General features: G+C 42.4%; 1 protein-coding gene across 6 annotated transcripts in view; it reads right to left on the reverse strand.

Annotated features, from left to right (window-relative positions):
- The window catches only part of ATP6V0A1 (ATPase H+ transporting V0 subunit a1), a 164,818-nt gene that overhangs the window by 84,824 nt on the left and 52,179 nt on the right, over positions 1 to 27,815 (reverse strand). For 4 of the 6 annotated variants that reach the window (XM_082272085.1, XM_082272082.1, XM_082272086.1 and 1 more), the window contains exons 4-7: positions 27,620 to 27,717; positions 23,500 to 23,628; positions 5,555 to 5,661; positions 4,309 to 4,435 (exon numbers count right to left, since the gene is read on the reverse strand). In XM_082272085.1, coding sequence (XP_082128211.1) covers positions 4,309 to 4,435; positions 5,555 to 5,661; positions 23,500 to 23,628; positions 27,620 to 27,717 — 461 coding nt within the window. The remainder of the gene's footprint in view (positions 1 to 4,308; positions 4,436 to 5,554; positions 5,662 to 23,499; positions 23,629 to 27,619; positions 27,718 to 27,815) is intronic. The other 2 variants (XM_082272084.1, XM_082272083.1) reach the window with 1 other exon arrangement.

Consider the following 27,815-nt stretch of genomic DNA (forward strand, 5'->3'; position numbering starts at 1 on the left):
AGAGGATGTCATAGGACATCCACTAAGAAAGAGGAAAGGCCACCAATCTGCTATAGGCTGGGCAGGATAGTGGGTACATTATATAGTTCAAAGCAATGCTACTGAATCACTAAAATTGTTTTGACACTATAGGGCAGCACAGTGGCTACGTGGTTAGCACTTCTGCCTAGCAGCACTAGGGCTGTCAGTTTGAATCCTAAGCATGACAGGAGTTGTTCTCATTGTCCTGTGTGGGTTTTCTCCCACACTCCAAAGACATGCTGGCAGGTAAATTGAATCTTGGCTAAATAGGCCCTAGGGACCTTAGATTGTAAGCTCCCCGAGGGTAGGGGCTGATGTGAATGTACAACATATATTTGTGAAGTGCTACGTAAACTCACAACACTATATACAGTGCATTCGGAAAGTATGCACAGCGCTTCACTTTTTCCACATTTTGTTACATTACAGCCTTATTCCAAAATGGATTAAATTAATTATTTTCCTCAAAATTCTACAAACAATATACCATAATGAAAATGTGAAAGAAGTTTGTTTTAAATTTTTACAAACGTATTATTAATAAAAAAAAAAAAAAAAACACATGTATATAAGTATTCACAGCCTGTGCTCATCACTTTGTTGAAGCACCTTGGGCACCAATTACAGCTATAAGTCTTTTTGAGTATGATGCTACAAGCTTGGCACTTATTTTTGGGCAGTTTCTCCCATTCTTCTTTGCAGGAGCTCTCAAGCTCCATCAGGTTGGATGGGGAACTGTAGCCAACAGCCATTTTCAGATCTCTTTAGAGATTTTTAATTGGGTTGAAGTTGTCCCGTAGCCACTCCTTTGTTATCTTGGGTGTGTCCTTATGGTCATTGTCCTGTTGGAAGATGAACCTTCGTCCCATTCTGATGTCCAGAGAGCTCTGAAGCAGGTTTTCATCAAGGAGGTCTCTGTACATGATGCCTGCCATTCAGGCCAAGGAGTTCAGTCTTTGTTTCATCAGACCAGAGAATTTTGTTTCTCATGGTCTGAGAGTCCTTCCGGTGCTATTTGGCAAACTGCAGGTTGGCTGTCATGTGCCTTTTACTGAGGAGTGGCTTTCATCTGGCCACTCTAGCACACAGGCATGAATGGTGGAGTGCTGCAGAGATGGTTGTTCTTCTGCAAGGTTCTCCAAAGAGAAACGCTGGAGCTCTGTCATAGTGACCATCGGGTTCTTGGTCACCTCCCTGACTAAGGCCCTTCTCCCCGATAGCTCAGTTTGGCCGGGCGGCCTGCTCTAGGAAGAGTCCTGGTGGCCCCAAACTTCTTACATTTACTTATGATGGGGGCCACTGTGTTACCTTAAATGCTGCAGACATTGTTCTGTACCCTTTCCCACGATACAATCCTGTCTCAAAGGTATGCAGACAATTCCTTGGACTTCATGGCTTGGTTTGTGCTCTGACATGCACTGGTAACTTTTTATAGACAGGTGTGCACCTTTCCAAATCATGTCCAATCAACTGAATTTACCACAAGTCAAGTTCTAGAATCATCTCAAGGATGATCAGTGGAAACAGAATGCACCTAAACTCAACTTTGAGTGTTAAGGCATAGGCTGTAAATACGTATGTACATGTGATTTATTTTTTGTTTTTTGTTAATAAATTTGGAAAGATTTTAAAAAAACGTATTATGTGTTGTCATAATGGGGTATGGTTTGTAGAACTTAGAGGAAAATAATCAGTTTTGGAATACGGCTGTAATAAATTGTGGAAAAAGTGAAGTGCTGTGAATACTATCCGGATGCGCTGTAAGTACCTGTAATAAATAGATACATATTTATGCACAATGCCATTAAGAAGCCATCTAAAAATGAAGACAGACTAAAAGTTCAAAGCCACTTCTCAACACATCTGCATGGCGTTGAATAGGGCCGGAGAGTCGGGGCTCCTTAGAGCCTTAGTGCAGATAGACAGGACACTTTCCTGTGTTTGTATGGTGGATACTCTGATAATATGGAAGGAAGTCAATCTGTTAATCAGCGGGGACTGACCTCACTAAGAAAGCACTTCCTCAGCTGCACAATGAAGAATATGAAATCTCATACACAGAAAAGACTGCCAAGCATAAACTGTACCATATACCTAGGCACTCATCTGTGCTGCAGTACCAAACAAAGAACAATTTCCCTGGTTACCAGGATAAAAAAAATAAAAAAAACATACATTAATGCTTACGAAATGAATGTGGCTGGGAAAGACTGAGAAATTAAATCAAATGAGACAAGAAAAAACAGTTAAAACAAAAAATAAATAAAAAATCATGCTGTTATAACAGTGGCTATGTCTTGTGTATGTGTAATTTGTAGAGAACCTTTTACTTTTTTATATTTAAAAAAACTTTTCACTTGGACAGGAAACACGGACCATCATTCTAATGGCTGCCTTTTCTGGAAGATCAAGCAGTTCCTAAATGCTAAACTGACAAATAGCAAACCACTGCGAGAAGCTTCAGATTAAAGCTATCATTTTCCAACCCCAGAAAAAGCAACCCAGGATTCAGAAAAGCTCTAGTTGAGGTATTTTATTGTTACCTATTTCTTTTAATAACACCAGAACACATATAAGTATTATTTCATAAGAAATCATGTATTGGGCGGCACAGTACAGTGGTGTATTGTTAGCACTTTCACCTAGCAGCAAGAGGGTCGCTGGTTCGAATCCCAACCACGACACTACCTGCCTGGAGTTTGCATGTTCTCCCTGTGTCTGCGTGGGTTTCCTCCGGGTACTCCGGCTTCCTCCTACACTCCAAAGACATGCTGGTAGGTTAATTGGATCCTGTATAAAATTGGCCCTAATATGTATGTATGAATGCGAGTTAGGGACCTTAGATTGTACGCTCCTTGAGGGCAGGGACTGATGTGAATGTGTAATGTATATGTAAAGCGCTGCGTAAATTGATAGCGCTATAAAAGTACCTGAAATAATAATAAAAAAAATAAAATGTATTCCCCCAGATCAATAAGGTTCTTTAAAATAGGATGGCATCTAGGTTTTCTGAGTCAGCTGGGCTCAGTAGGTGCTTGTTTCTTGATTTAAATGTAGTGCACCCCCATTCGGATGACTAAAGCAGCCCAAACATTTGTCTTTTTTTTTTTTTTTTTTTTCCATTCAACCAGCAGGTTGATCGGAAAAAAAAAATTGATTTTTGACTTACTGTAAAATCCTTTTCTCTTAAGTTCATTGACAGATGCAGTCCTCTGATCCATATCAGTAGGGTTATACTGCCCCCTACAGGAGTAGGACACTAGGAAGAAAAAAGGTTCGGGCTACGCCTACAGGCAGTCCTGGAGGGTACACCCCCTCTCTTCCTGCATAGGATGTCAGTTTTGTATCAAAGTGTCAGAAGAGTAACACCGACCCAACTCAAAAAATAGGGGCGGGTACTGCGTCCGTCAATGAACTTAAGAGAAAAGGATTTTACGGTAAGTCAAAAATCCAGTTTTCTCTATCGTTCATTGATGGATGCAGTCCTCTGATCCATATCAGTAGGGACGTCCCAAAGCAGTGCCATAAAATGAGGGGTGGGAACAGCAGAAAAGAACAAGCCCCCAAGGTTAAACATAGCCAACCAGGCAACATAGGACTCATCAGAATAAAAGATGAGGCCCACTTGAAACAAACAGTAAACACCCTCAAGGAAGGACGAAAGCCTTCCAGACAGCAGCCAGCAAACCTTTGCAGCCGAAAGAGGCATTTGCAGATGCCAGCACATCCACCTTAAAAAATTTGGTAGATTAAAACTAACATCCTATGCAGGAAGAGAGAGGGTGTACCCTCCGGGACTGCCCATAGGTGTAGCCAGAACTTTTTTTCTGCCTAGTGTCCTACTCCTGTATGGGGCAGTATAACCCTACGCATATGGATCAGAGGACTTTGTCCATTAATGAACGAAAATTATTTAATTCCCCCAACCATACATTCGAGATGGATGTGGGAATCTTCCCAGCTGATCCGTGACTTCCCAGCATTGGGTGTCTTCCCCGCTGTGGGAATACACTGATCAGTGCTGCCAGCTATAGCATTGGCAAAGTCTGACAGGGTGGATGTACAGAAGTCGATCGATTTCTGTACAACCACCCTGCCTATACATGGATCGAAATTCAGTCAATCCCCGCTGAACTGGTCAAATTTCGATCCGGATTTAGTCAACTCCTGCCACAAACACATTACAGTGTCATAAAGTGCCAAACCACTTTCTAATATTCAAAAATAAAACCATTAAAGAACAGAACACACTTATGTTAATAATAAACACAGAAGGCATTTTCTTACCGTCACTGGATCTTCCAATGGGTTTTCAATCTCTGCCTGTCGAAGGAACACATTGCCACGGCAAACGCGCCACAACATCCTCTCAAAAGTAGGAATCCGCTCTCGATTAATGACTCCAGCAACAAAACTGTAAATATATCAGTTTTTTTATTAAATACCCAGGTAACAATTTTTTTTATAAGGAAGATGTGAGCTGCATCTACAGTGATATACAGTCATGGCCAAAAACATTGGCACCCCTGCATTTCTATCAAAAAAAAAAATGATTGCAATTACAAATGTTTAGGCAATCTCATGTTTATTTCTTTTGTTTGTATTGGTATGACACAAAAAAAGTGGAGACACAAAAAGCCACATCTGGCACATTCCACACAAAACTCCAAGAATGGACTGCACAAAATTATCGCCACCTTCTCAAAATTGTAAAAAATCATTGCATTCCAGGTTTGTGATGCTCCTGTAATTTGTAATTAAACTGACCTGTATCAATTAACAGGTGCCGACAATATAGAAAGCACCCTGGCAACCAGTTAAAATGGTGAAAAATTTACTAAACCTCAATGCACGGGTGGCAATATTTTTGGCCATGACTGTATTTAACATTTGAAAAAGATTAGATGAAGCAAACAGCTTGATAAGGTGAGGTACATGTATGATCTTTATAAAGGGGAAATTATACTTGGGAGACATGCTGGGAGAAAAGAAAGGTGTGTTGTTGGATCAAATCCCTACATCCAACAATAATTTTAAGTTTATGGTCAGCTTCAAGGAGAAACGGAAGGTCGAAGCTCTTTTGGTTATACTTACACTGTGGGTCACAGGAATGGACTTAGTTCTGCACTCCTGTGACCCACAGCCTCTGCCACGATCCTGACAATAACGCCAGGATTAGCCCAGATGGCTAAGCGGTAGCTGGTTCAGCCTTTCAGTGAAGCGCTGACAGCCTGAGCCGGACGTTCCCTTCCCCTCTACAGTCTGGCACTCCAGTGAGCGATGGAGGGGCAGACTGACAACCACCGATCTGCCCTCAGAGTGAACCTGAGAAATGATCGATTATCGGTCGTTGATCTCTTAGTCCTCAGTGTAGAGCTGGCAGAAGACAGCTGTAGCATCGGATTAATGCTGCAGCCAGCTAGGTGAGCATGTAGGTTTATTCTTTTCATTATCCGCCCTTCCCTTTTAAGTTATATGTAGTTAAGTACAGCGTGTATGTAATAGCATAAATGTAAAGGACAATTGCACATACCCTAGTCTCAGCGGCGTTCCTCTTCCCACCTCACTAGGGTCCAGGAGAGATGACGACTCTTCCAGCAGGTCAGGATCCGCCATCTGCTGATGATGATGTAATTGAGCCTGAATTCACAAACCAATTAATAACTAATCAAAGCAGTTAGTGGCATGCAGGGGCCATGAGGAGCAGATGTTACAGCCAGAAAGAAGGTGGGACACAAGGATCAGGTGGTAAAGTCTATGTATCAAGGCAAAGGGACATTCCATTTTTTTGCCCACAAAAAAGGTATGCTATAATGCACATGGTTCTACAGACTGAACAATCCCATGGAGCCAGATAGCCAATTTAACAATGAATAACAAAATAATAAATAAAACTGGTAGCACCCAACTTCTGCTATTCAATTCAGAAGCTTATCTTTAAAGGCTACTTAAATCGGCTACTGGCTCTTCAAATTATTAAAGTAGAACTGAAGGCAAAACTTTTTTATCTTGGACAGAGTAAAGGCGGGGGGTTGGGAAGGTTACGTCGTGGTTTTTTCTTTTCTTTTTTTTTGTGCCATCTGGGGAGATTTCCATTCACTTCCTATTTCATAGCTAAAACAGGAAGTGAGAGAAAATCCATCCAAAGTCCAGGAATCCCTGGCTGTGACCAAAATTAGTGTCCCCATTGGAGGGTTTCTCCTCTATTTCTGTTTTGGTGACAACCCAAAATTTGGGATTCTCATTCACTTTCACTTTGAAGGATAATGGTAAATAGGACAAATACAGAGGGTGAATCTTATGAATGGGGGCACAGGCAGCAATAAAAAAGACAGGTGTTCTAATCTCTCTTCACTATCTAAAACTGAAAAAAAAGTTTTATCTTTAGACATACTTTAACATATCTCTGAGACAGAAAGGTCAGAGATATTGTTAGTAGGATGAATACAAATTGGGAATGTACTGACAATATGTGCACAATATCTAAGGAAGTAATCTGCATTAATACATAGACCCGAGAAGGGAGGGGGCATGGGGTACCTATAAACAGTAAGGTCTTTGGGGCTGCAGAATAGCAGTGTCGGAGTAAAGGATTTGGGAAGAACTCAAAATTATACCCATTAGCATACATTAAACTTAATTTCATCTTTCATTTAATGTTTCATCAACTACTAATTTACTGTACCCAGCATCTGAAGGAAACATATAAGGCCAGAAATATGGGCGCTGCAATTGCTAACTTGATGCAAGGTTCAAGACTGTCCTCCTAATCCTGGTCACTACTTTGTGAGTCCCAAACCTGGGAAAGGTATGCTGTTCCAGGTTACCAACTCTCTTCTTGTAGGGACGTCAGAATCTTGAACGCAGTCCAAAATCTGGCATATTTAAAGCAATACCTGCAATGGCAACTGTTGAATTTCTTTCCTCTGCTGTAGCCCCCCGCTCTCTGTTTAAAGGATTTGTTGACAACAGCAGAAGCCACTGCTCATCTTTCCTTCTGTGCGAAAGAAAGGGGAGAAGAACTGCAGGTGGGCATAGTGCTGCATCGATACAGGTAAGTGTTTAGGGGAGCGGGGGGGGGGGGGGCACAGCAAGTGGCAAAATGTTTTGTAATTTTAGTCCCCATTCACACTAGCGCGACTTGTCAGACGACTTGGTCGCCTGACAAGTCGCGGTGGGTCGCCTGCCATTGATTAGCACAGGACCTGTTCTAATAGGAGCGACACAAGTCGCTCCGACTTAGAAAAAGGGCCCTGTACTACTTTGGGGCGACCTGGAGGCAACTTGCATTGACTTCAATGATATTAAGTCCGTGCATGTCGCGCCGAGGTCGCGGTGCACAGACTTCACAGGTCGCCCCGGCAAGTCGTGTCACCCCTGTGTGAATGGGTTCTAAAGTGGCTGTAAACCACAACAAAAAAAAAAACACCTGTACAGCAATTGTATAATGTGCTAGTATGCATCACGTACTAGCACAATATGGAATACTTCCCTTAGAACGAAGTCCTCCCCTGACGCGCTGTCACTACTGAGAAGGCTGACATGTTCTCCCGGTCTTTTATCCGGGTTCACGCGCTCTGGCTATGTGATTGGCCAGAGCCCCAATGACGTTACTCCCGCACATGCGTTTGGTAACCCTTAGTTCTGGAACAAAGCTCTGAAGTTCAGGCAAGGTACCTGGGACCTTCAGAGGGCATGTGCTGGTGATGTCACTGTCTGCATGCAGGGTGAAGATCTCCTAAACAGTGCACGTTTAGGAGATCTTCATTTTACCTACAGGTAAGCATTATTATGGATTTACCTATAGGTATAAATGACCAAGCGGGGTTACTACCGCTTTAATGTAGGGAATGCATTAGGGTAAAAAAAACGCTTTAGCTTTAGAACCACTTGAAGTGTACTGGGTTGTCTTCAAATATTGTTTTCAGGTAACTAACTGGCAAAGTAAATTAAAGAGTGCATATTTATTAAATTTAGTTTTTTTTTTCTGGGATATTTTTGCTGATGATACTAGATGTATGCTGAGCCTATTCTGATGCTAAGGAGATCCATAAAAGCTGTGAGGGTCTGGGTGGCCCAAAGTTATTGGGATATTTATACTGGTGACACTGTATGTATGCGGAGTCTTTCCTGATGTAAAGGAGTTACAAATAAGCAGTGAAGGTCCTTTCGACCCAAAGTCATCTGGTGACTGCAGGAATATCTGGCAAGGGAGCTGCAGGAATATCTGGCAAGTACTGGCTGTGTTGTACATGTGACAACAATTGCTCATTTTCTTCATATGTCTGGGTTATGGGGTAGAGTGGCAAGACGGAAACCTTTTCTTACGAAGAATAACATTCAAGCCCGGTTAAATTTTGCAAGAACACATCTGAAGTCTACCAAAAGCATGTGGGAAAATGTGTTATGGTCTGATCTAAACCGTACATACATAGTTTGTGAGGTTGAAAAAAGACATCAGTCCATCCAGTTCAACCTATGATGTGTGTGTTTGATGTTAACCATACATTGTATACCCCCTTATGTTGTGGTCTTTAAGGTGCCCATCTAATAGTTTTTTAAGCTATCGATGCTCCCTGCTGATACGACTGCTTGTGGAAGAGAATTCCACATCCTTACCGCTCTGATAGCGAAGAACCTCTTACGCATTTTATGGTTAAACCGTTTTTCCTCTAGTTTTAGTTTTGAGTGGCCACGTGTCTTATTGTATCTCCTTTCTCTGAAAAGTTTGTTCCTTATGTTACGGTCGCCAGTACAGTATTTGTACATTGATATCATATCCCCCCCTCAATCGTCTCTTCTCCAGAGAGAATAAGTTCAATGCTTGTAGTCTTTCCTCATAGCTGATGCCCTCCATTCCCCTAATTATTTTTGTTGCCCTTCTCTGGACTCTCTCAAGTTCCAGCACATCCTTCCTGAGGACCGGTGTATCTAAACATTTTAGTTCCTATGGGCTGACAAAACCTTTTTAGTACATCGTTCTGAATACAGTCATTACTCTTATGACAACACCATACTCTACTTTTAACCCAATTCAAACATTTAAAAAAACTAAGTGGCTATTATGTATAGAGATTTTTCATTTTAAAACTTTTAGGGTTATAATTTCCTTTAAACAAAGTATTCCCACAATCCTTTATATTTTAGACTTATTCTGCAGCAATAAATGCCTTCAAATACAACACCAACACACAACACTAAGGATAAAAGATAGATCTGCTTCGAAGGCAACATCAATAAAGCAGATAAAAAAAAAACAAACACAGAATTGTCACTACTGTGTAAAGACAACATTGGTGAAATAAAAGAAATACATGATAATATAAAGTAATAAATTATTAAGGAATCCAGGATATAGTTAGAATTATTATCCCTATGATTGTTGGATATACAGACTTTGTGAAGTCTACTGCAGAATTCCTGCCTAGTAAAACATTATAACTAAGTAATAGAACAGCAATGCAGAGAGGAATACAACTTGTCGGGTGATTTTTTTTTTTATTCCAAAAAAGGGTCAGAAAAACACAATTTTGGTCCATATATGGATATATAGATGACATATATATGGATATATAGATGAAATAGTATAATTATTAAAAAGTTGAGAATAACTTAATTTTCTTATTCTAAACGTTCCTCACAATCAGGAACAAGTAAAAAATGGCCGCCCAAATTTGCCACTGCAGATATTCAACTGGAATAATGAATCTGCATGAAATGAATCTTAAAAACCCAAATAGCAGAAATGTGCCTGGAAACCTTAATAGTAAGTGCTTGGACACAATACGAGAAACAAAATAAGAGGGGGAAAAAAAAACAACACAAATACAATGCACACTGCTGTAGCGGCAAGTCAATGTTGTATGTTCATAATGACAACCAATAAAGACATAAAATGGTAATAACACAGCAGTACCCCCACCCCTGAGTGCTTAATGAAAGGCACAAAGGGCTGGAGTCCCCACATTATCAATGTATCTTAGGTGCAGGACTACAAACACAGAGAAAAAATAATTTGCTTGTAATGATATTCACAAAACACAAACCACCACAAATACTATGGCAAGACAAGTATACTGCATCCTATCAACCCCTCAGCACATCCGGATGACGACACAATTATATAGGTTACCGTGATGGCCTGGATTCTGCAGGCAAAACAATAAACTACACCTGTTACGGTGCCAAGTATTCCATTCATTTAAATCACTGAATGGAAATGCAGAAATATTATTGACATCTTAACCAGAATCTCTTTATGCAGAAAAAAATGGATTTTTGTAAGATCTTACCGTAAAATCCTTTTCTCTTAAGCTCATTGACAGACGTAGTCTTCTTGATTCTCAAGAGCTGGGTTATGTTGTCTCCGCAGGAGTAGGACTAGGCAGAAAGACAAAAATGTTCTGGCTCCACCTTAGGGGCAGTCCCTGAGGGTATATCCTCCCTCTCTCTGCTACAGGGAATCAGTTCTGTTTTAAAGCAGTACAGAGAATTTAACCCAACCCAACTCAATGATAGAGGGGCGGGTACTACGTCTGTCAATGAGCTTAAGAGAAAAGGATTTTACGGTAAGATCTTACAAAAATCCATTTTTCTCTATCGCTCATTGACAGACGTAGTCTTCTTGATTCTCAAGAGCTGGGACATCCAGAAGCAGTGCCACAAATGAGGGGTGGGATTGACAAAATCAAATCCAATCTAGAAGGCCCAACCGGTGCCAAACTAGAAGTTTTAAAGGCTCATTATAAACAAAGAATGAGACTAAAGAAAAATTTTCCAACGGAAAAAACCCTCGAGGTAGACCACTGGTCTCCTCAAATTGCGGCCTGCAAAACCTTGCGGCCAAACGAGGCATCAGACGATGCCATTATATCAACTTTATAATGTTTAGTAAAGGTATGCACCGACGACCAGGTAGCCGCCTTGCACACCTGGACCACTGACGCCTGATGGCGAAAGGCCCATGACGCACTAAGTGCCCGAGTGGAGTGCGCCTTAACAGGGAACGGGGGCTCCCGACCCTTAATAGAATAAGCCTGTACTACCGTCTGTCTGATCCATCTGGAAATGGTCGCGGCAGATGCAGGCAACCCCTTTTTGGGTCCATCTGGGATCACAAAAAGTGAATCCGTCTTGCGAAACGAGTCTGTCGTTTTCAAGTATACCCTGATCGCCCGGACCACATCCAAGGAGTGTAAAGCAAACTCCCGAGGATGACTGGGCTTAGGACACAGGGAAGGTAATACAATTTCTTCATTCAGATGAAATTCTGAAACCACTTTTGGTAGGAAGGATGGATTCGGACGAAGAACCACCTTATCTCTATGAACCACCAGATATGGTGAACGACAAGATAATGCGGCCAGTTCTGACACCCTGCGTGCAGAAGTAATAGCCACCAAGAAGGCCACCTTCTGGGACAACGTGGGTAGAGGAATCTCCCTAATATCTTCAAAGGGAGGTTTCTGAAGAACCGACAACACTAAATTAAGATCCCAGGGGGGTAACGGTGCGTGCACTGGCGGAGCCAGATGTCGCACCCCCTGGATGAAGTTCCGCACCAAGGAATGAGTAGCCAAAGGCTTCTGAAAGAAGATGGCTAATGCTGAGACCTGACCCTTGATAGTACTCAAGGCCAGTTTCTGCTCAACCCCTTGTTGCAGAAAAGCCAATATTCGACTAATCGAATAAGACCGAGGACGGAACCCCAAAGGTTCACACCATGCAATGTAGGACTTCCATGTGCGATGATAAATCTTTCTGGAAGTCGCTTTCCTTGCTTCAACTAGAGTAGGAATAACTGAAGCTGACAAACCTTTGTCCTTCAGCACCTGGGTCTCAATAGCCAGGCCGTTAAAGCCAGCGATCGTAAAGCAGGATGGAAGATCGGTCCCTGAGACAGTAGATCCTCCCTGAGAGGAAGTCTCCACGGGACGTCCGCCACCAGTCTGACCATGTCGGCGTACCAAGCTCGACGAGGCCAGTCCGGCGCTACCAGGATTACTGGGATTCCTTCCTCCTCTATCCTGCGAAGAAGTCTTGGCAGTAATGCGAGAGGAGGGAAGGCATATATTAGCTGGTATTGCCCCCACGGGGCGATCAGTGCGTCTGCGGTTTCTGCTAGAGGATCGCGGGAGCGAGCCACGAATCTCTGAACTTTCCTGTTGAATCGTGATGCCAACAGATCCACATCCGGGGTGCCCCACCGTAGGCACAACTGGTGGAAAACGTCTGGATGGAGGGACCATTCCCCCTGATCCAGGGTCTGACGGCTGAGATAATCTGCCTGCCAATTCAACACCCCCGGAATGAACACCGCAGAGATTGCTGGAACAAATCGTTCCGCCCAGCGAAGAATGCAAGCCACTTCTTTGGCCGCTCGGACACTCTTGGTGCCCCCCTGGTGATTGACATAAGCCACGGCCGTGGCATTGTCCGACTGGATCCGAACCGGGCTGCCCTGGAGCTGCTCGGTCCAGTGAATCAGACAAAGTCTGATCGCTCTCAGTTCCAATACATTTATCGGTAACCTGGATTCTTCCGGGGACCAAAGTCCCTGGACAGATAACTGACCGAGAATTCCTCCCCATCCGGATAGACTGGCATCCGTGGTCACTATCGTCCAATATATTGGCAGAAATGACTTTCCCTGGCTGAGCATCGGAGACCGAAGCCACCAGACCAGAGACTCTCTGGTCTGTTTGCTCAATCGGATCTGATTGTCCAGGGATTCCGGATTCCGATTCCATCTGAGAAGAATCTCTTGCTGAAGAATTCGGGTATGGGACTGGGCAAATGGGACTGCTTCGAACGAAGCCACCATCAACCCCAGAACCCTCATGCAAGTCCGAAGGGAAGACCAGCTGTTGGACAGTAACAACTGGACTGCTGATTGCCTGACTGTGTCTAGAATTAGACCCAGATATTCGAGCCTCTGGGTGGGAACCAGAAATGACTTTTGCTGGTTCACCAGCCACCCGAATTCCTGTAAAGAAATCATAGTAATTTCTATGTTTTGTAGCAAGGTCTGAGGAGACTCTGCATGAAGCAGAAGATCGTCTAGGTAACCAAGGATCGATATATACCTCTTTGGCGCAGAAGTGCCAACATTGGGGCCAACACCTTTGTGAAGACCCGCGGAGCCGTGGCGAGACCGAAAGGTAACTCCACAAACTGATAGTGGTTCTCCTCTACGGAAAAGCGTAGAAACCGCTGATGTCCTGCGAAAATGGGAATGTGAAGATAGGCGTCCTTGATGTCTATGGACGCTAGGACATCCCCTGGATGCAGGAAGGCTGCTACCGTGCGAATGGACTCCATTCTGAATCTTCTTATGTTGACGAAAGAATTGAGTGCTCTTAAGTCCAGAATTGGACGCACTTTGCCCTCTTTCCTGGGTATTGTAAATAGGTTTGAATAAAACCCTTGAAACCGTTCTGTCCAAGGAACGTGGACTACCACTCCTTGTTGTAGTAAATCTGTGACTGCTCTCCGCAGATCTTCTAAACGATCTGAGGATAGTCGGATATTGGAAGGGAAGAATCGCGCCGGTGGGAGAGATCAAAACTCGATCTTGTACCCTGACCTTATGACTTCGCAAACCCATTTGTCCGGGATTCTGGAAAGCCATGGATCCGGGAACCGGCGAAGACGTCCCCCCACCCCAGTTATGGGTGGGGGCGCACCTTCAGGCTTTGGACGATTTATCTTCAGGTCTGGAGGGGGCGGGCTTTTGCTTGCCCGACCAACGACCCCTGACGCCTCCTGCAGGAGCTTTGGAGGACTTAGTTTTTTCACCCGCGGGACGAAAAAACCTCTTGTGAGCAGAAAAAGAAGGCCCTCGTCTTTGACGAGTTCCTCTACCTTTAAAATTTTGCGGTAAAAAGGTGCTCTTTCCACCCGTGAGATCTTTAATGATCTCATCTAAGTTGGCTCCAAATAGACGCTCTCCTGAAAAGGGGATATTAGCCAATGCTTTTTTGGAACCTTGGTCGGCTAACCAACCTTTTAGCCACAGTGTACGCCTGAGAACCACTGCTGAGACTGATGCTCGCGCCAATAATGGAGTGGCGTCTAACGCCGCATCACACACAAACTGTAACCCCTGTATCATTTGTTCCAACAAATCTGATACCGCCTGAGGGACCTCTTCTAAGTCCCGGCGTAACCACTTGGTCCATTCAGTTACAGCCTGCGAAACCAGACCAATAGCTATTATAGGTCTGAAAGCTGATCCAATCAAGGAAAACATGGTGCGAGACATAGCTTCTATCTTGCGATCCACTGGATTTTTAAAAGACGGAGCGTCTTCTAAAGGAATAACCGTGGCTTTATTCAATCTAGCAATTGGTGAATCCACCACAGGTGGTTCTGTCCATTTCTTAATAAGGGTTTCCTCAAACGGATAACGCCTGTCAATGCGTTTAGAAATAGTAAAAGTGCGTTTTGGCAGACGCCATTCTTCTTCGATTGGATTGCCAAAACATTTGGGCAATGGAAAAACCTTCGCCACTTTGATGCGTTTTTTAGTCCCAAAAGGGATTTCAGTTTCAGCTATTTCCGATGGAATACCCTGTAACCTTAAGGTCTCTTGAACAGATACAATGAGTGCGTTTACCAACGCTTCCTCTCGGGCTATGGCGGATGCCGAAACATCCTCCTCACTGTCTGAAGAGACAGGACCCGAGACACCAATCCCAGATGAAGTACCTGCAACTGCAGAAATAGGCTCAGAGTCTGAATCCGAGGTTTCAGATAATAAGGGGTTAGGCGGGGGTCGCTTTCTTGCGCCCTGTCCCTGACAAGCCACTTCCACCCGGGACACAAAAGTTTCCATAATAGCTGACAATGATTCAATTGTCAATGGGGTGCTGGAGGATCCCGCAGACCCCTCGAGGGGATCCGGAGGAGATACATGAGTGGCAGGGTCCATGTTAATACAGGACACCTTTGCCAGCAAAACAAAAAAAACTTTTTTTTTTTTTTTGTGTGTCTCCCCCTAGCGCAATAGCGCCCCTCAGAGTACCTGCTTCTCGATCCCACAGAGAGAGAGAGGGACCCCCAAGGCTCACCAATCGATGCAGTGCAGTTTCCAACCAACTGCAGTCAGCGTCTGTCTTACACAGACTGGAAGGAGCTGTTTGCTTTTTCCCCGGGTAGAAGGCGTGGCTCCGCCCCCTGTGTACGCCTTCCGGCGTTCCCAGCTCTCCACGAGGTAGCTGGGCTCACAAAACATGGCCGCCCCCATAGAAGAGACATAAGACTCCAAAAACATGGCGGCCGGCGTGACCTGAGGACATACATGCATTCGGTCTACGGCAAAATGGCGGCGGACCGCCGAAATCGTTTTCCCAGCACATCCACCTGCATCTCTGCTAAGAGGCGATATATGGATCTACAGAAGATACACTACACATAAGGTAGGATTATACCTCCTATGTCTGCTGTAATGTTACAGTCTGCTGGGTAGAGTGTTAGCTCTTAAACCAAGTCCACTTCCCACAAACACATGCTGTATTACAAGGGTGACTTGTAAGTATCAGATATATACTGACCATATATGGAGGGGCCCATAATACATACTGCCTCATAACGAGGAAAAAAGGGAACGTTTACTCACCATACCGAACCGACAGGCACCCTCTCTTCACAATACCCTCTCCACCGGGGTGGGGGTTTGTGGACCACTCCGGACGCCTCGACTCTCTGGTACCTGGCGTCCAAGCGAGACTTTTAACTCGCAAAGTCAGTCCCTTCACTGGGACTCCGTCGCGGCCGACCCAGCGCGGAGCTCTGGTCTGCACGCGCTCGTAGGCAGAAACCGGGGTGACCACTGGATCTCAACATCCAGCCCGTCGCCCGGCCCCGCATACTTACTTGAATATGTCGCGGCCGACCAAGCGCAATGCCATGGTCTGCGCGCGCTCGTAGGCCGGCTGGGGTGACCACAAGTGTCGCCCAGTCCGGCATTTTTTGCTTGAAGATCTCACAGGAAAAAACACTGGAGAAAACTACCTAAAAAATGTCTTTTTCTTAAAGAAAAAAAGTCTTGCCAGGACCAAAAGATCCCAGCAAGGAACTTAGGTCCTTACTCCTGACTAGACAGAAAAAAAACTGATTCCCTGTAGCAGAGAGAGGGAGGATATACCCTCAGGGACTGCCCCTAAGGTGGAGCCAGAATGTTTTTGTCTTTCTGCCTAGTCCTACTCCTGCGGAGACAACATAACCCAGCTCTTGAGAATCAAGAAGACTACGTCTGTCAATGAGCGATAGAGAAACAGTGATGGCTACTCTTCACTTTTATGTTATATGCAAGACATGCTCACTAAACCACAACTCCATAGCAGAGTTTCTTATTCCAGAGGTTCTCCCCTGCTTGCCCCATTAGACTCAATGTGGCAATTTTATGTTTTAGTAAATAATAAATTGCATAAAAAACTGGATGTGCTATATTTAAAAAAATGAAGGGACTTTTTAAAAAATACATTTTGTAGACAAGGGCAAAAAATATGACACAAAAGATGGATCCAGTACAGAAGAAATGAAACTGCACGCCAAACTCCCACAATAACAAATGAATTGATCCAGTAATCAAACTCTGCCCCAAGGGTTCTATAAAGTTTTTATTAGCAGGTGTTTGGGGTGCATCTGTTTATTCATATTGGAATTTTACAACAGCCGTGGATTACCTGAGGGAACACGTGCACTCTAGGATCAGTATGAAAATACAAGTTAGGCCCCTTTCACACATGCTGTCCGTTTGTCCGTTTTTTATCCATCCGTTCAAGGATGAAAAACGGACATCAATGTATCTCTATGTAAAAATGGATGACAACGGATGATCATCAGTTAACATCCGATTTCATCCGCTTCCGTCAATGTCCGTTTTTTTGAACGGATGAATGCCCTATTTTTCATCCGTCAAAAAAACGGATCGGACGAAAAACAGATTACAACTGACGAAAAACAGATGAAAAATAAATAACAACTGATGAAAAACGGATGACAACTGACGAAAAATGGATGAAAAATAGATGGAAAACTGATACATTTTGACGTGACTGAACTGATGAACTGAACGGACCGTATGTGTGAAAGGGGCATAAGAAAACTGAAAAGGGGAAAAAAGAGCACTTCTGATTATGGCTGTGTAGAAAAGCCACAGGTAAAATAAATAAGGCTCCACTTCCAAAGTCACATAGTTTATTAAATAAAAACAATGGGATAAAACATCAGCTGATAGGATGTCAGGCTGAGCCCATGTACTTGCCCCCACTGCTGATATACTGCTAGGCTGAGTCTCCGGCCAGACGACACAGCCAGCTGGCATCTGCGCTGTCACCTGGATGATGGATGGATGGGTTGACAGAGAATCTGGAGAAACAGTCGGTACCAACCCCTAAGGCAGAGAGATCTTGCGCTGGACAGCTAGATGTACAAACCTTGTCGGCGCGGTGTAGTGATGTCATCTCCCGCGCCGCCGCTGCATCTTCCAGCCGTCTGGTGCAAGGGCTCTCCCCTTCGGGGGTTTGTACATCTAGTTGTCCAGCGCAAGATCTCTCTGCCATAGGGGTTGGTACCGACTGTTTTTCCAGATTCTCGGTCAACCCATCCATCCATCATCCAGGTGACACCGCGGACGCCAGCTGGCTGTGTCGTCTGGCCGGAGACTCAGCCTAGTAGTGTATCAGCAGTGGGGGCAAGTACATGGGCTCAGCCCGACATCCTATCAGCTGATGTTTTATCCCATTATTTTTATTTAATAAACTATGTAACTTTGGAAATTCCCCTTTGGAAGTGGAGCCTTAATTATTTTACCTGTTGCTTTTATACACAGCCATAACCAGAAGCACTCTTTTTTCCCCGTTTCAGTTTTCTCACATTAAACTCTGCACCCCGGAGTCTTCAGTTGAGCTGCTGAGGTTGTACACTGGCCTTTTTTTAGACTTTGGTCATCCAGGCCCCCTGTCTTCTTTTGTCTGCTGAAAATACAAGTGGCTACCTTGAGCAGAGAGACTTGTATGTAGGCAGCTTTGGTGGGTGCTAAATATTCGCTGTAATGAAGGGGCACATAATATAAATACATTTCCACAACAAGTTGTTTTTTTTTTTTTTTTTACTACTGAATTGTGTCAATGCGAACAGAAATATTAAAGGAATGTGGAATGGGGCCAAAACATCAAATAGTCTTCAAAGTAATCTTATGTATTGTGAGCCAAATTATTGAAAATTCCCTGAACTAGAGAAAAAAAAAATCAGATTACTAATAAAGCATATTTAAAACGCCAAAAACCGCAATCCCTAGCATCCATAATTTAAGCAGAACCTCGGCCTGCCCCTCTCTACGATACCGCCGTTATGGCCGGCCCGGCCTATGGCACATCTGTGCACATACAGGTGATTTTCTGCGCGTGCAAATGGTTGGGGAAACCAGTGGATGAACAGATGTGCCACAGGGTCTTTGCAAATACCTGCAGCACATCTGCACATGCACAGGGAGAAAAAAAACAAATTCTCTAGGCAAAAAAGGTGGAAGTCCTACTTTGCAGTAGAAATAAATGACTTTGTTAAAAAAAATAAAATTCAATTGTAAGAGTGAGAGGAAGGAGGCAGGGCAGCATGACATGATCTTTAGGGTGAAGGTCTGCTTGTTCCATGTTACAATGTGTTCCATGAAAAACAAGCACTTGCTCTTGAGATGAAGAATAACAACCAATAAAATAAAAGATTGATATAATTCAGAGTGTCCTACTTTACAACATATTTCTAAAAACACACAAAATGTATTCCAGCTGTCTCCTTGGCCATCCTTTGCAAAAACTCAAGGTACCTTCTTCTGTATGTCATTCTGGATTATTCAATAAGCTTGTCCAAAGAGCAATGAAATCATGTAATTGTAATAAATCTCTAATTGATAACTGTAAAAGGATATCTGTCTGCTATGCGGATGCTATACTTAAAATAAAAAAAAAAAATGTAATAAAAGAAGCCTGAATCTTTACAAAATGGTTGAAGAGGTTTTTCAATGCATAATACCAATTATAGAAGAGCAGTTTATTTACAAGTATTTTTTTTAATATTCTGTACTTTCTAGATTGGGATTCCAAGATGTCAGACCTGTGATTAAAATTGCTTTTGTCCATAAAGAAATGCAAAAGAGTTAAAAGGATGCAGCCTTAATTGTAAATTGATTAACTGAAAAGCACAATTTAGAAGCAACACACTGAAAACAAGGATGAAGCAATGGATGGAGGGAGGGGGGGGAGGGGTGTTGGGAGTGAAGCCATAATGCCACCTGCATGCCATTAACCTCTTTCTCAAAAACAACACAATTTATTTTGATTGGCCTGATCAGCCCACCAATCAAAATAGTAATCTATTAGCCAACCTTAACACCTCTTACAGATATCAATCTGCTACACATATAAAAGCGTTATCCTAAAACTGAGCAGTATTCGCAAACTCTTTCACAGCCATCAGCAAAGAGGGGGGGTTGGTGGGTGTTCATTCTGCACTTACCTTACATGAAGTTAGAACACACCCACCATGTATAAAACCTCCCTATAACACAACTAAGTTTAGCAATCTCTGAAACATTAAAGCAAAAATGTTAAACCCCACAAGTGTGCCTAACCTAAACCTAAGTCAGTCCATCAAAATGTCAGATTTGAGTTAAAGTCTATGTATAGCCACATTTTCTATTTTTTTATTTCTTCGTTTTGGATTGAGTATGTAATGGATTAGTCCCTGGTCAGGTTATGTATTTGCTGTTTGTGTACCATTGGGGAAATTTCCCTTAATTTCCTGTACAAGAGACACAACAGAATGGAACAGGAAATCTCCCAAAGCATAGCCTTCTTAGACCTCGTAAGTGCCCCCATTAAAAGACTTTTCCTTACCTTTTGTTCTGGCCTATAGATATACTTTAAAGTGAAACACTGGGCAAACCTCTAAATATACAGCCGACTGCATATACAGTATGTTTACAATCTTACCTGCAATTTTTTTTTTTCATTCTGGTCAGCCAATCTTGTGATTTACACTGCACATCCTGGTTTCACATGGGTAGTCCAATCAGGTCCACCTGTCTTTCAAGCAGACCTGACTGGACCAGCCATTGTTCTCTATAGAGCGGCAGATGTCAGGGGACATATGTCCACTGACACCTGCCGGCATCAGATCCAACCATGTCCGCCAAAAACAGAGGGATAGGGGATGCATTCCTCAGCCGTCCGGTGGATCGTATCGGATGACAGTTGGATGGAAACAGCCAGGAGGTCTGTTTACATCCAACCGCCCCATAGAGAACAGGCAGAGTGGTGTCCAGGTCCACTCTGCATAGCGGAGAGGAGACAGATCTGTCATCCACCTGCTCAGTGGGGATCAGCAAAGAGACCCCCTTCTGAGCAGGCGGATGCGCATAACGGTATTCTGGCAGCACTCACAGTTCGTTGTTCTTGGTGGCAATAAGCTGTGGGCTTAAAATGCCTCTGCAGTGTTGCCACCACAGTGCACAAGCTCCCCTTCTTTTGCTACTTCTCTCTACCCCCTGCTTATGGTGGAGATTACTGTCTACATCAGCACAGTCCAGGTCAGGGGTTAACCAAGCCAAAGCAGGTTATATGTCATTGTGGTGTCAGTTTATCTTTTTCAGGCCCTTGTCCCCCCAGGCCATGCAGAGTGAAGAGGAGCAGTTAATTAAGCTTCTGATCCACCCTGCAGGCAGTAAAATACTTGTCTGACAGCTCCATTTCACTCTGCATGGTCTGGGGAGGGGCAGAGGGTGAATCGAAAAAAGCTGGGAGCTATGCCATCAGGACATGTGACCTGCTCCTGCTCAACTCAAAAAAAGTCACATGACCCCAGAAATGACAGAACAAAAAAGGTTTAAAATGTTTCTTCTGTTGATGGTATGCCCTATATTTCAGACATGGGAAAACTATCTGGGTCTACAACCACTTTAGGGACTGCAATGAGTGTAGCTTTTGACTTGCTTCTTCACTCCTGTTGCATTCTCACAAGTCCAAGTAGGTTAGAAGTACCCTGGCTGTGATGACTGTGGCTACTGTGCAAACCTGTCAACATAATCACAGAGACGTTGCCCTATGAGATATACAAAAAGATTGTTAATTAAACTATCGGGATTTAACCAATAGCTTAAAACAACAGTTTTGCTGGACTGACCCTTTAAACTAAAAGAAACCCCAAGAATGTGAGCATGAAAAGCTGTGGAGAAAGAAAAGTCAGTAATGCATTAAAAAAAAAAGAAATATGCAAGAACAATGAAAATGAGAATACAAAAACATAGGGTTGATTTACTAAAACTGGAGAGTGCAAAGTCTGGTGCTGCTGTGCATGGTAGCCATTCAGCTTCTAACTTTGGTTTGTTCAATTAAGCTTACAAAAAAACCTGGAAGCTGATTGGTTTCTATGCAGAGCTGTACCAGATTTTGCACTCTCTGGTTTTAGTAAATCAACCCTTATATGTTGAGATATGTTGCATGTAGACATAGGCAAGGAAGCAGAAAATAAGAGGGTAAAAACAGTAAGCAGGCACCAAAAAGGATGATTGGGAGGAATCTGGCAGAGAGACAAAGCGTGATTACAGGGGAAGCAGATATCCAGAAAGGGCTAACCAACAACAATAAAGTAGGCTACCAAATGGAAAAAAAAAAAAACAGACAATGAGCAGGCAATAAAAGAGACAGCAAAAAAAAAAAAAAAAAGGCACAAGGTGGGTAAGCTAGAAAAATAATACACAGTCAATGAAAAAAAAAAGGGCTAATGAAATCACCAGGTAGAAGAAAACATGGAGTTAAAAAAAAAAAAGTCAAAAACGCAAGAATAAATAAAAAAGTAGTAAAATATCAAACAGTAAAATGGTATATTGAAGAAAAAAAAAGCAGACGACACAAATGTGGAGTCACAAAAACTAGAGTAAAGAAAACTGAAGCAGTCATCCCTGGCAACCAATGAAGTTTCAAACTCCAACTTTTTTTTTGATAGGGCTTCAGCTACAGCTTCTATTTTCTCTGCTCTGCTTGTTGTACATCAGCACAGCTGATACAGAGACCTGGAAATATACATCAGTAAAAGCGAGCAAATATTCTAGCATAAATAGTAATGAAGCCAAAACCATTTCAATTCTGTCCCTACATTCACAACATATTTGTGAACACTTGATACAGTGTGATTAAGAATTAAACAATCAAGTACAGATATATAAAGTGGATTCATTAATCCTCGGTGTCAGCTGTAGCACTTCTAATCTAACACAACTGGAATGACCTTATGGTAGAGCCAAGTATAGCACAGAAAGTATTAAATGTGAAAAATCAGGATAAAATGCAGCCAGCAGCTGCAATCATCTAAGCCTAAATCCCCACCCCAATTCTAAGCCTATTCTATCTACCCTGTAGAAAAAAGAAAAAAAAAAAAGCCTGCCTGTGACGGCACTCACCGTCACTGGAAGTGAAAGACAGATACTTAATAGACACCGAGAATATGGTTTTGATTACTTCAAATGGGACAGTAATATTTGACAGCCCTGTATCTTGAGAAATAAGTGAGGACTATTTCTGGCCTGTTTGATTCTGAACATGTTGATTGAAAGAGCTAATCACATTGGCCTCTGTTCCATGTTTTCAATGTCAGAGACGGACAGTCTGTCACTGGCGGTCTCTTCCTATTGTATGTATTAAGGTTTGATGTGGATTCTGTTAAGCCTGTCTGTTGTTAATTGTTAATGAACTCACATATGGTTTCTGTCCAGATGACTAGATAATTAGTTCAGGTTAATTCTATTTCTGTATACAATTTCATCTGCATATGATAATGTAATCAGGCCCACCTGACCTGGTGGGGTAATCTGATTAGGAGGGGAATGTCCATGCTGTATATAAATTCTGTGTCACTGTTCAATAAAGAGGTTTCAGAACAAGCTAAGTAGTTGGCTAGCTTTGTATGGGGGTGGCTGGAATATTTGATATCTATGTTAAAGACTAAAGGAAGCCGTATACTGACGGAAGCCCACAAGCACAGTGTTGGTCGCAGTTCAGTTACACTGCCTATACTTACCTATTGTGAAACTGCTCTGGTCTGGTCAAATGACAGACTTAAAGCACCGACTTAAGTGTAGAAAATGGACCGCAGACAACGACTGCCCCATAGTAAGCCTATGGGTCATGTCATTGCCCAGGTTCTGCAGCCTTTGTGGGATGTCCCTCCTCTACACTGAAGCCGAACCAGACCAAAGCAGCTTTAAAATATGCAAGTATAGGCATCTTTTACAGGTTGTATAGAATAGGCTTAGCATATGGGTGGGAGTGGATTTAGGCTTAGTTAGGGTATGACTGGAATTCCACTTTAAAAAAAAAACTTTGACACTATATACAATTGAAAATATATGTAAAGAAAAAAAAAATCAAACCAATTGTTCTGGGGCGCAGTTACTAAATTAGGAGACAAAGAAACGCTGACCTCATCAAAAAACTGCTGTGTTTTGCGCAGAATGAATTTTAGCTCCGTCAGCTCCAGGAAGTTCCTCTTCAGAGCCTCTTGATTTGTATTAATCTCTTTCAGCTCATTCTCAATCTTCTCAAAATTGGCCTGTTAGTTGAACAGACAGTAAAGTTATAAAAAAAAATAGAAATATTCCCATCAATGCAACAGAAATATAGTTTATTACACCAATTTTTTTCTGCACCTTAAGGCCTGTACACACGATACGAAAATCAGACGAAAAATACCGCTTTTAAAGCGATTGTACGATAATCGGATCTTTAGTACAGAGCTTTCGTGAGCCAATCATGACAGTTCATCTGATATTATCCGATCGGACAAGCACTAAAGTTTTCTCGTACAATACCAGATCATATAGTTTTTGTTTAATCTGTACAGTTGTCATTCGTAAATACAATACAAATATAAAACAACACATATTATTTCCAATTTTTTATTCTGTCGCATGAGAATTTTCCTAGCTTTAGTAAACTCTTCATGTTCAATATGTGACTAGCATGCCAAAAAAAAAAAAAAAAAAACAGATGATTTTCGGATTTAAAGACTGTGTGCTGTAACCTGCACACTTTTAGGCTACATTCACACCATCAATTTATCCCAGTGCGAATAGCATTGGTAGGATTCCTGCTGCTGTTGTGAGCGGCTATCTGTGGCCGCTGGCACCATTCACTATAATGAAAGGCTGCTGGTGGCCGCAGCTTTTTGCGGCTGTCCACACAGCAAATTACCTGTAGTTATCACTGCTTAGTTTTCTGTGTGTAATTGCGGTTACCTGGGTTTATTCATAAGGGAAAACACAGGTAAATTTTTGTATATAGTGTGAATGGGCCCTTAAAGTAATACTAAACACACACACTGTTTCATTTACAATATCCTTTCTATTTGACAGCACTGTATTTATTTTAATTAAAAAAACGTCTAAGTACCTTTTTCCTAATATACAGCTGTCACATGACCCAGCTATTTCCCAGCCCGTCTGCAGGAAAACATAAGCAGGAGGAGCTTCTAGTCCTCTGCTGCTGGTCACATGTTCAAAACAAATACAAAAAACAGCCTTTGGAATACAGAATAAAAATTAAAGTAATATAAATAAACTGTTAGAAATTGTCATACAAATATATTGTTTGAAATCAAATCTTTATTATTTTTTTGCAAAAACATGTTGTGGGTGGATTTCTGCCAGTCACAGACTGTGTCATGCCCCTGCAGTTTGTGTCTTAGAATAAGAGAGAGAGAGGTGAAGCCACCATCAATCTACATGTACATCCTCCATTGTGTTTAGTTGGTATGGAGGAAGAAGGAGGGAGTGGGCTGTTATATACCATTGTGTACACCCATTCTACAGTCACATGGGCTGCTCTGGGGTGATATGGAGGAAATGCTAAGCATAGAAACTCAATAAAGACTGAGCATGTGCAGACCTGCCAACACTGCTCTACAAAATCCCCAACTGCATTGGGGACATGAACAGAAGGTGGAGATTAAGAACAGCAGGATCAACCAGGCTTTTTGCAGAATACAGAAAAATCTCATAGTGACTTGTGTGAGTATGAACAGCATGGAATACAGAATATATTAATAGTTTCTTATGATGCAGGTTTATTGAAACTTTAAATGCAAATTTCCACTGTGTTAAACAGATGGCAATAAAGATTTCTTTTTAGTATAAATATTTTGTTTTGGAAACATTTTCTTAGCATTTCAAAAGAAACTTTGTTAATTATAACTTTTTTAGCACAAATGAGCCTATTTCACACCATGTCTACATGTTCAAATATTTCTTTTTTAATTATAAGCAACTCTTATATTGTGGTTTTAATTATGTTGATTTTTATGGTTGGCCTGTGCCTTGTAGTCAACAAGGATAGTTTTATTGCATTATTTTAGGTATTATTGTTCCACTTTTTATTCTTTTAAATATTCATCACATTTAAAGCGGAGTTCCACCCTGAAATTTTTTTTTCACTGTCCGCTTGCTCTAAATTACTTGTAAAACAATTGGATAATTTCATTTTTTTTTTATTCACTTACCTTGTTTTTAAAGAAAATATACTTTCCTTACTTCCTCTTCCTCCCTTTGCGGCCAGGGTCGGCCCGCCATCACTTCCTGCTTGCGTTGACTCCTGGGAGCTGAACGTCATCGCTCCTAGGAGTCAATGCGCCTGCACCGGCCCCGCTCATCAGTTCCGGCGCAGGCGTGTCATTCCCCGCTAAACAGCTTCTGGGCATGCCCAGAAGCTGTGCAGGGCTGACGCGCCTGCGCCGGAACTGGAAAGCGGAGCCGGTGCAGGGTATTCTGGGACCGAAAAGGACGCCCTGGCTTCAGCTGCCCACACCTGAGATGGCAGCGCTGGACAAGAAATTTTCAAGGTAAGTATTTCTTCTAAAAAGGTAAGTGTGACCTGGGACAGTTCAGAGGCTATCCATTCAGAAATGCACTAGCCCTGACTGTCCCAGGGGTATTTTAATCTTACTTTTTTTTTTTTCAGACCGGATCTCCGCTTTAAGTCTTTTTTTATATGACTATCCTAGCCATATGACAGCTACTTTTGAGTGCCCTTTAGTCTACTCGTAATGCTTTTGTGTCTGTTGCCCTGGTCCTACATTAGGACCGCGTTGCACCGCTCAATATCTATCCTGTTTAAAACTCCAGTGTTACAGTTTATGGGCAGGCTTGGCAAAAAAATGGTGTTTATATTAAAATGGGTTCCCATGCCCATGTTCCACGAGTCCACAGATGCTGTGAATGTAACAGCTTCCGTAAGGGGTCCAGGACTACTGAGCAGCTGTCATCCTGTGCTACATGTGATCTACCGGCTACCTGTACCTCATACTCTGTGGATGCTATCCGTGATAGAAAGAGGCTTCTTCTGTGTAAGTCTGTAATTGTTCTTGTCTAAATAAATGTACTCAGCTTTTAATTCCTATTACTCCACCCTTGTTCATCTTTTATCTTGCTCCAGCTTTTTAGCTCCCCCCAGATTGGTAAAAGAAGCTGCAGGACCAGCACAATGTGAACTAAATAAGCTGATGGACTCTCTGGGATATTACAGTCATGCAAATTATAATGTTTTTGTATAAATTGTATATTTAATTTATATGTATTATTGGTTATCTTTTTATTGTGCTAAAAGCCCAGGCATCCTGGACTTACAGTACCTTCTAACACAATCAAGTGCTCTTACCAACACTGATTAGGACCTGACTGGCCCCTCTTCATTTTGTGCATGCCTACCATGGCTCGCTCGTTCTTATAGAGAGAGAGAGAAGGCAACAGCTGCAGGCTGCCCATATGCATAGCTACCCATAAAAATGAATAGGGCCAAGGTATGCATGTGCAAAATGAAGAGGAGCAGTCCAGTCCATGTAGATTGCAAAATTGCTGGGTGGATGCTAAAAGGTAAATATATGCCTAGACTGTCTAAACTCAGGGGGTTGGAAGCTTAATTGTACTTAAAAGCACATTTTTTGCTTTTTCAGAATGTGTAAATATTTAAATGAATGTAAAGTTATGTTTTTTTCCCCTAGAATAAAAAAAAAAAGAAGAGCATCCCAGAACCTCCTTTTCTGTTTCCCCCCACTGGTGCTCTGGGGTCCTCCTCTTCTGTGGGTCTTCCTATGGTAGAACAGGTGCGGACTTGATCCTGAGGTGGGCTGTGTACATACATAGACACAAAAATGCAACTCAGTCCCCGCCCCACTCCCTGCTCACTGGATTTGACGGATAGCGGCAGGAGCCAATGGCTCCCATTGCTCTTAGGAAAGCCTGAGAGACAGTGGAGAGAGGAGTGAAGACTTGCAGACAAGCAAAGCACTGTATTGATACAGGTAAGTAGTTGGGAAGGTAGGGTAAAAGGGGAGAAACAGGCACTGAAATTTTTTTACCGTAGTGCAAAGAATGTATTAAGGTTAAAAAAAAAAAAAAAAGTTATGCCTTTAGAACCACTTTACATATCCACAGCCTGGTCACATTCTGTCTCTATTTGGTTTCCATCTCTCACATATCTTACTTGCCAATCTTAACAATTTTTCATATCAACATACAATAAAAATGGAGACTTCTTAATCTGAAACTCACCTCAAGGTCAATCATGTCCCTTGGAAAGGGTACTTCTGGGTTCTCACCAGTGTCAAGAATGGGGATATTCGCCTTCTTAATTTCTTTCTCCACAAATCCTATAAAATTATAACATTACAATCATTGTACTTTTAGACATCTCTGGAACAAAGACCTTCCATAGGTAGGTCTATGACAACTGAAATTAAATTAGTAA

Source organism: Pelophylax lessonae, assembly GCF_965119305.1.
Source record: "Pelophylax lessonae genome assembly, chromosome: 11".
Lineage (NCBI taxonomy): Eukaryota > Metazoa > Chordata > Amphibia > Anura > Ranidae > Pelophylax > Pelophylax lessonae.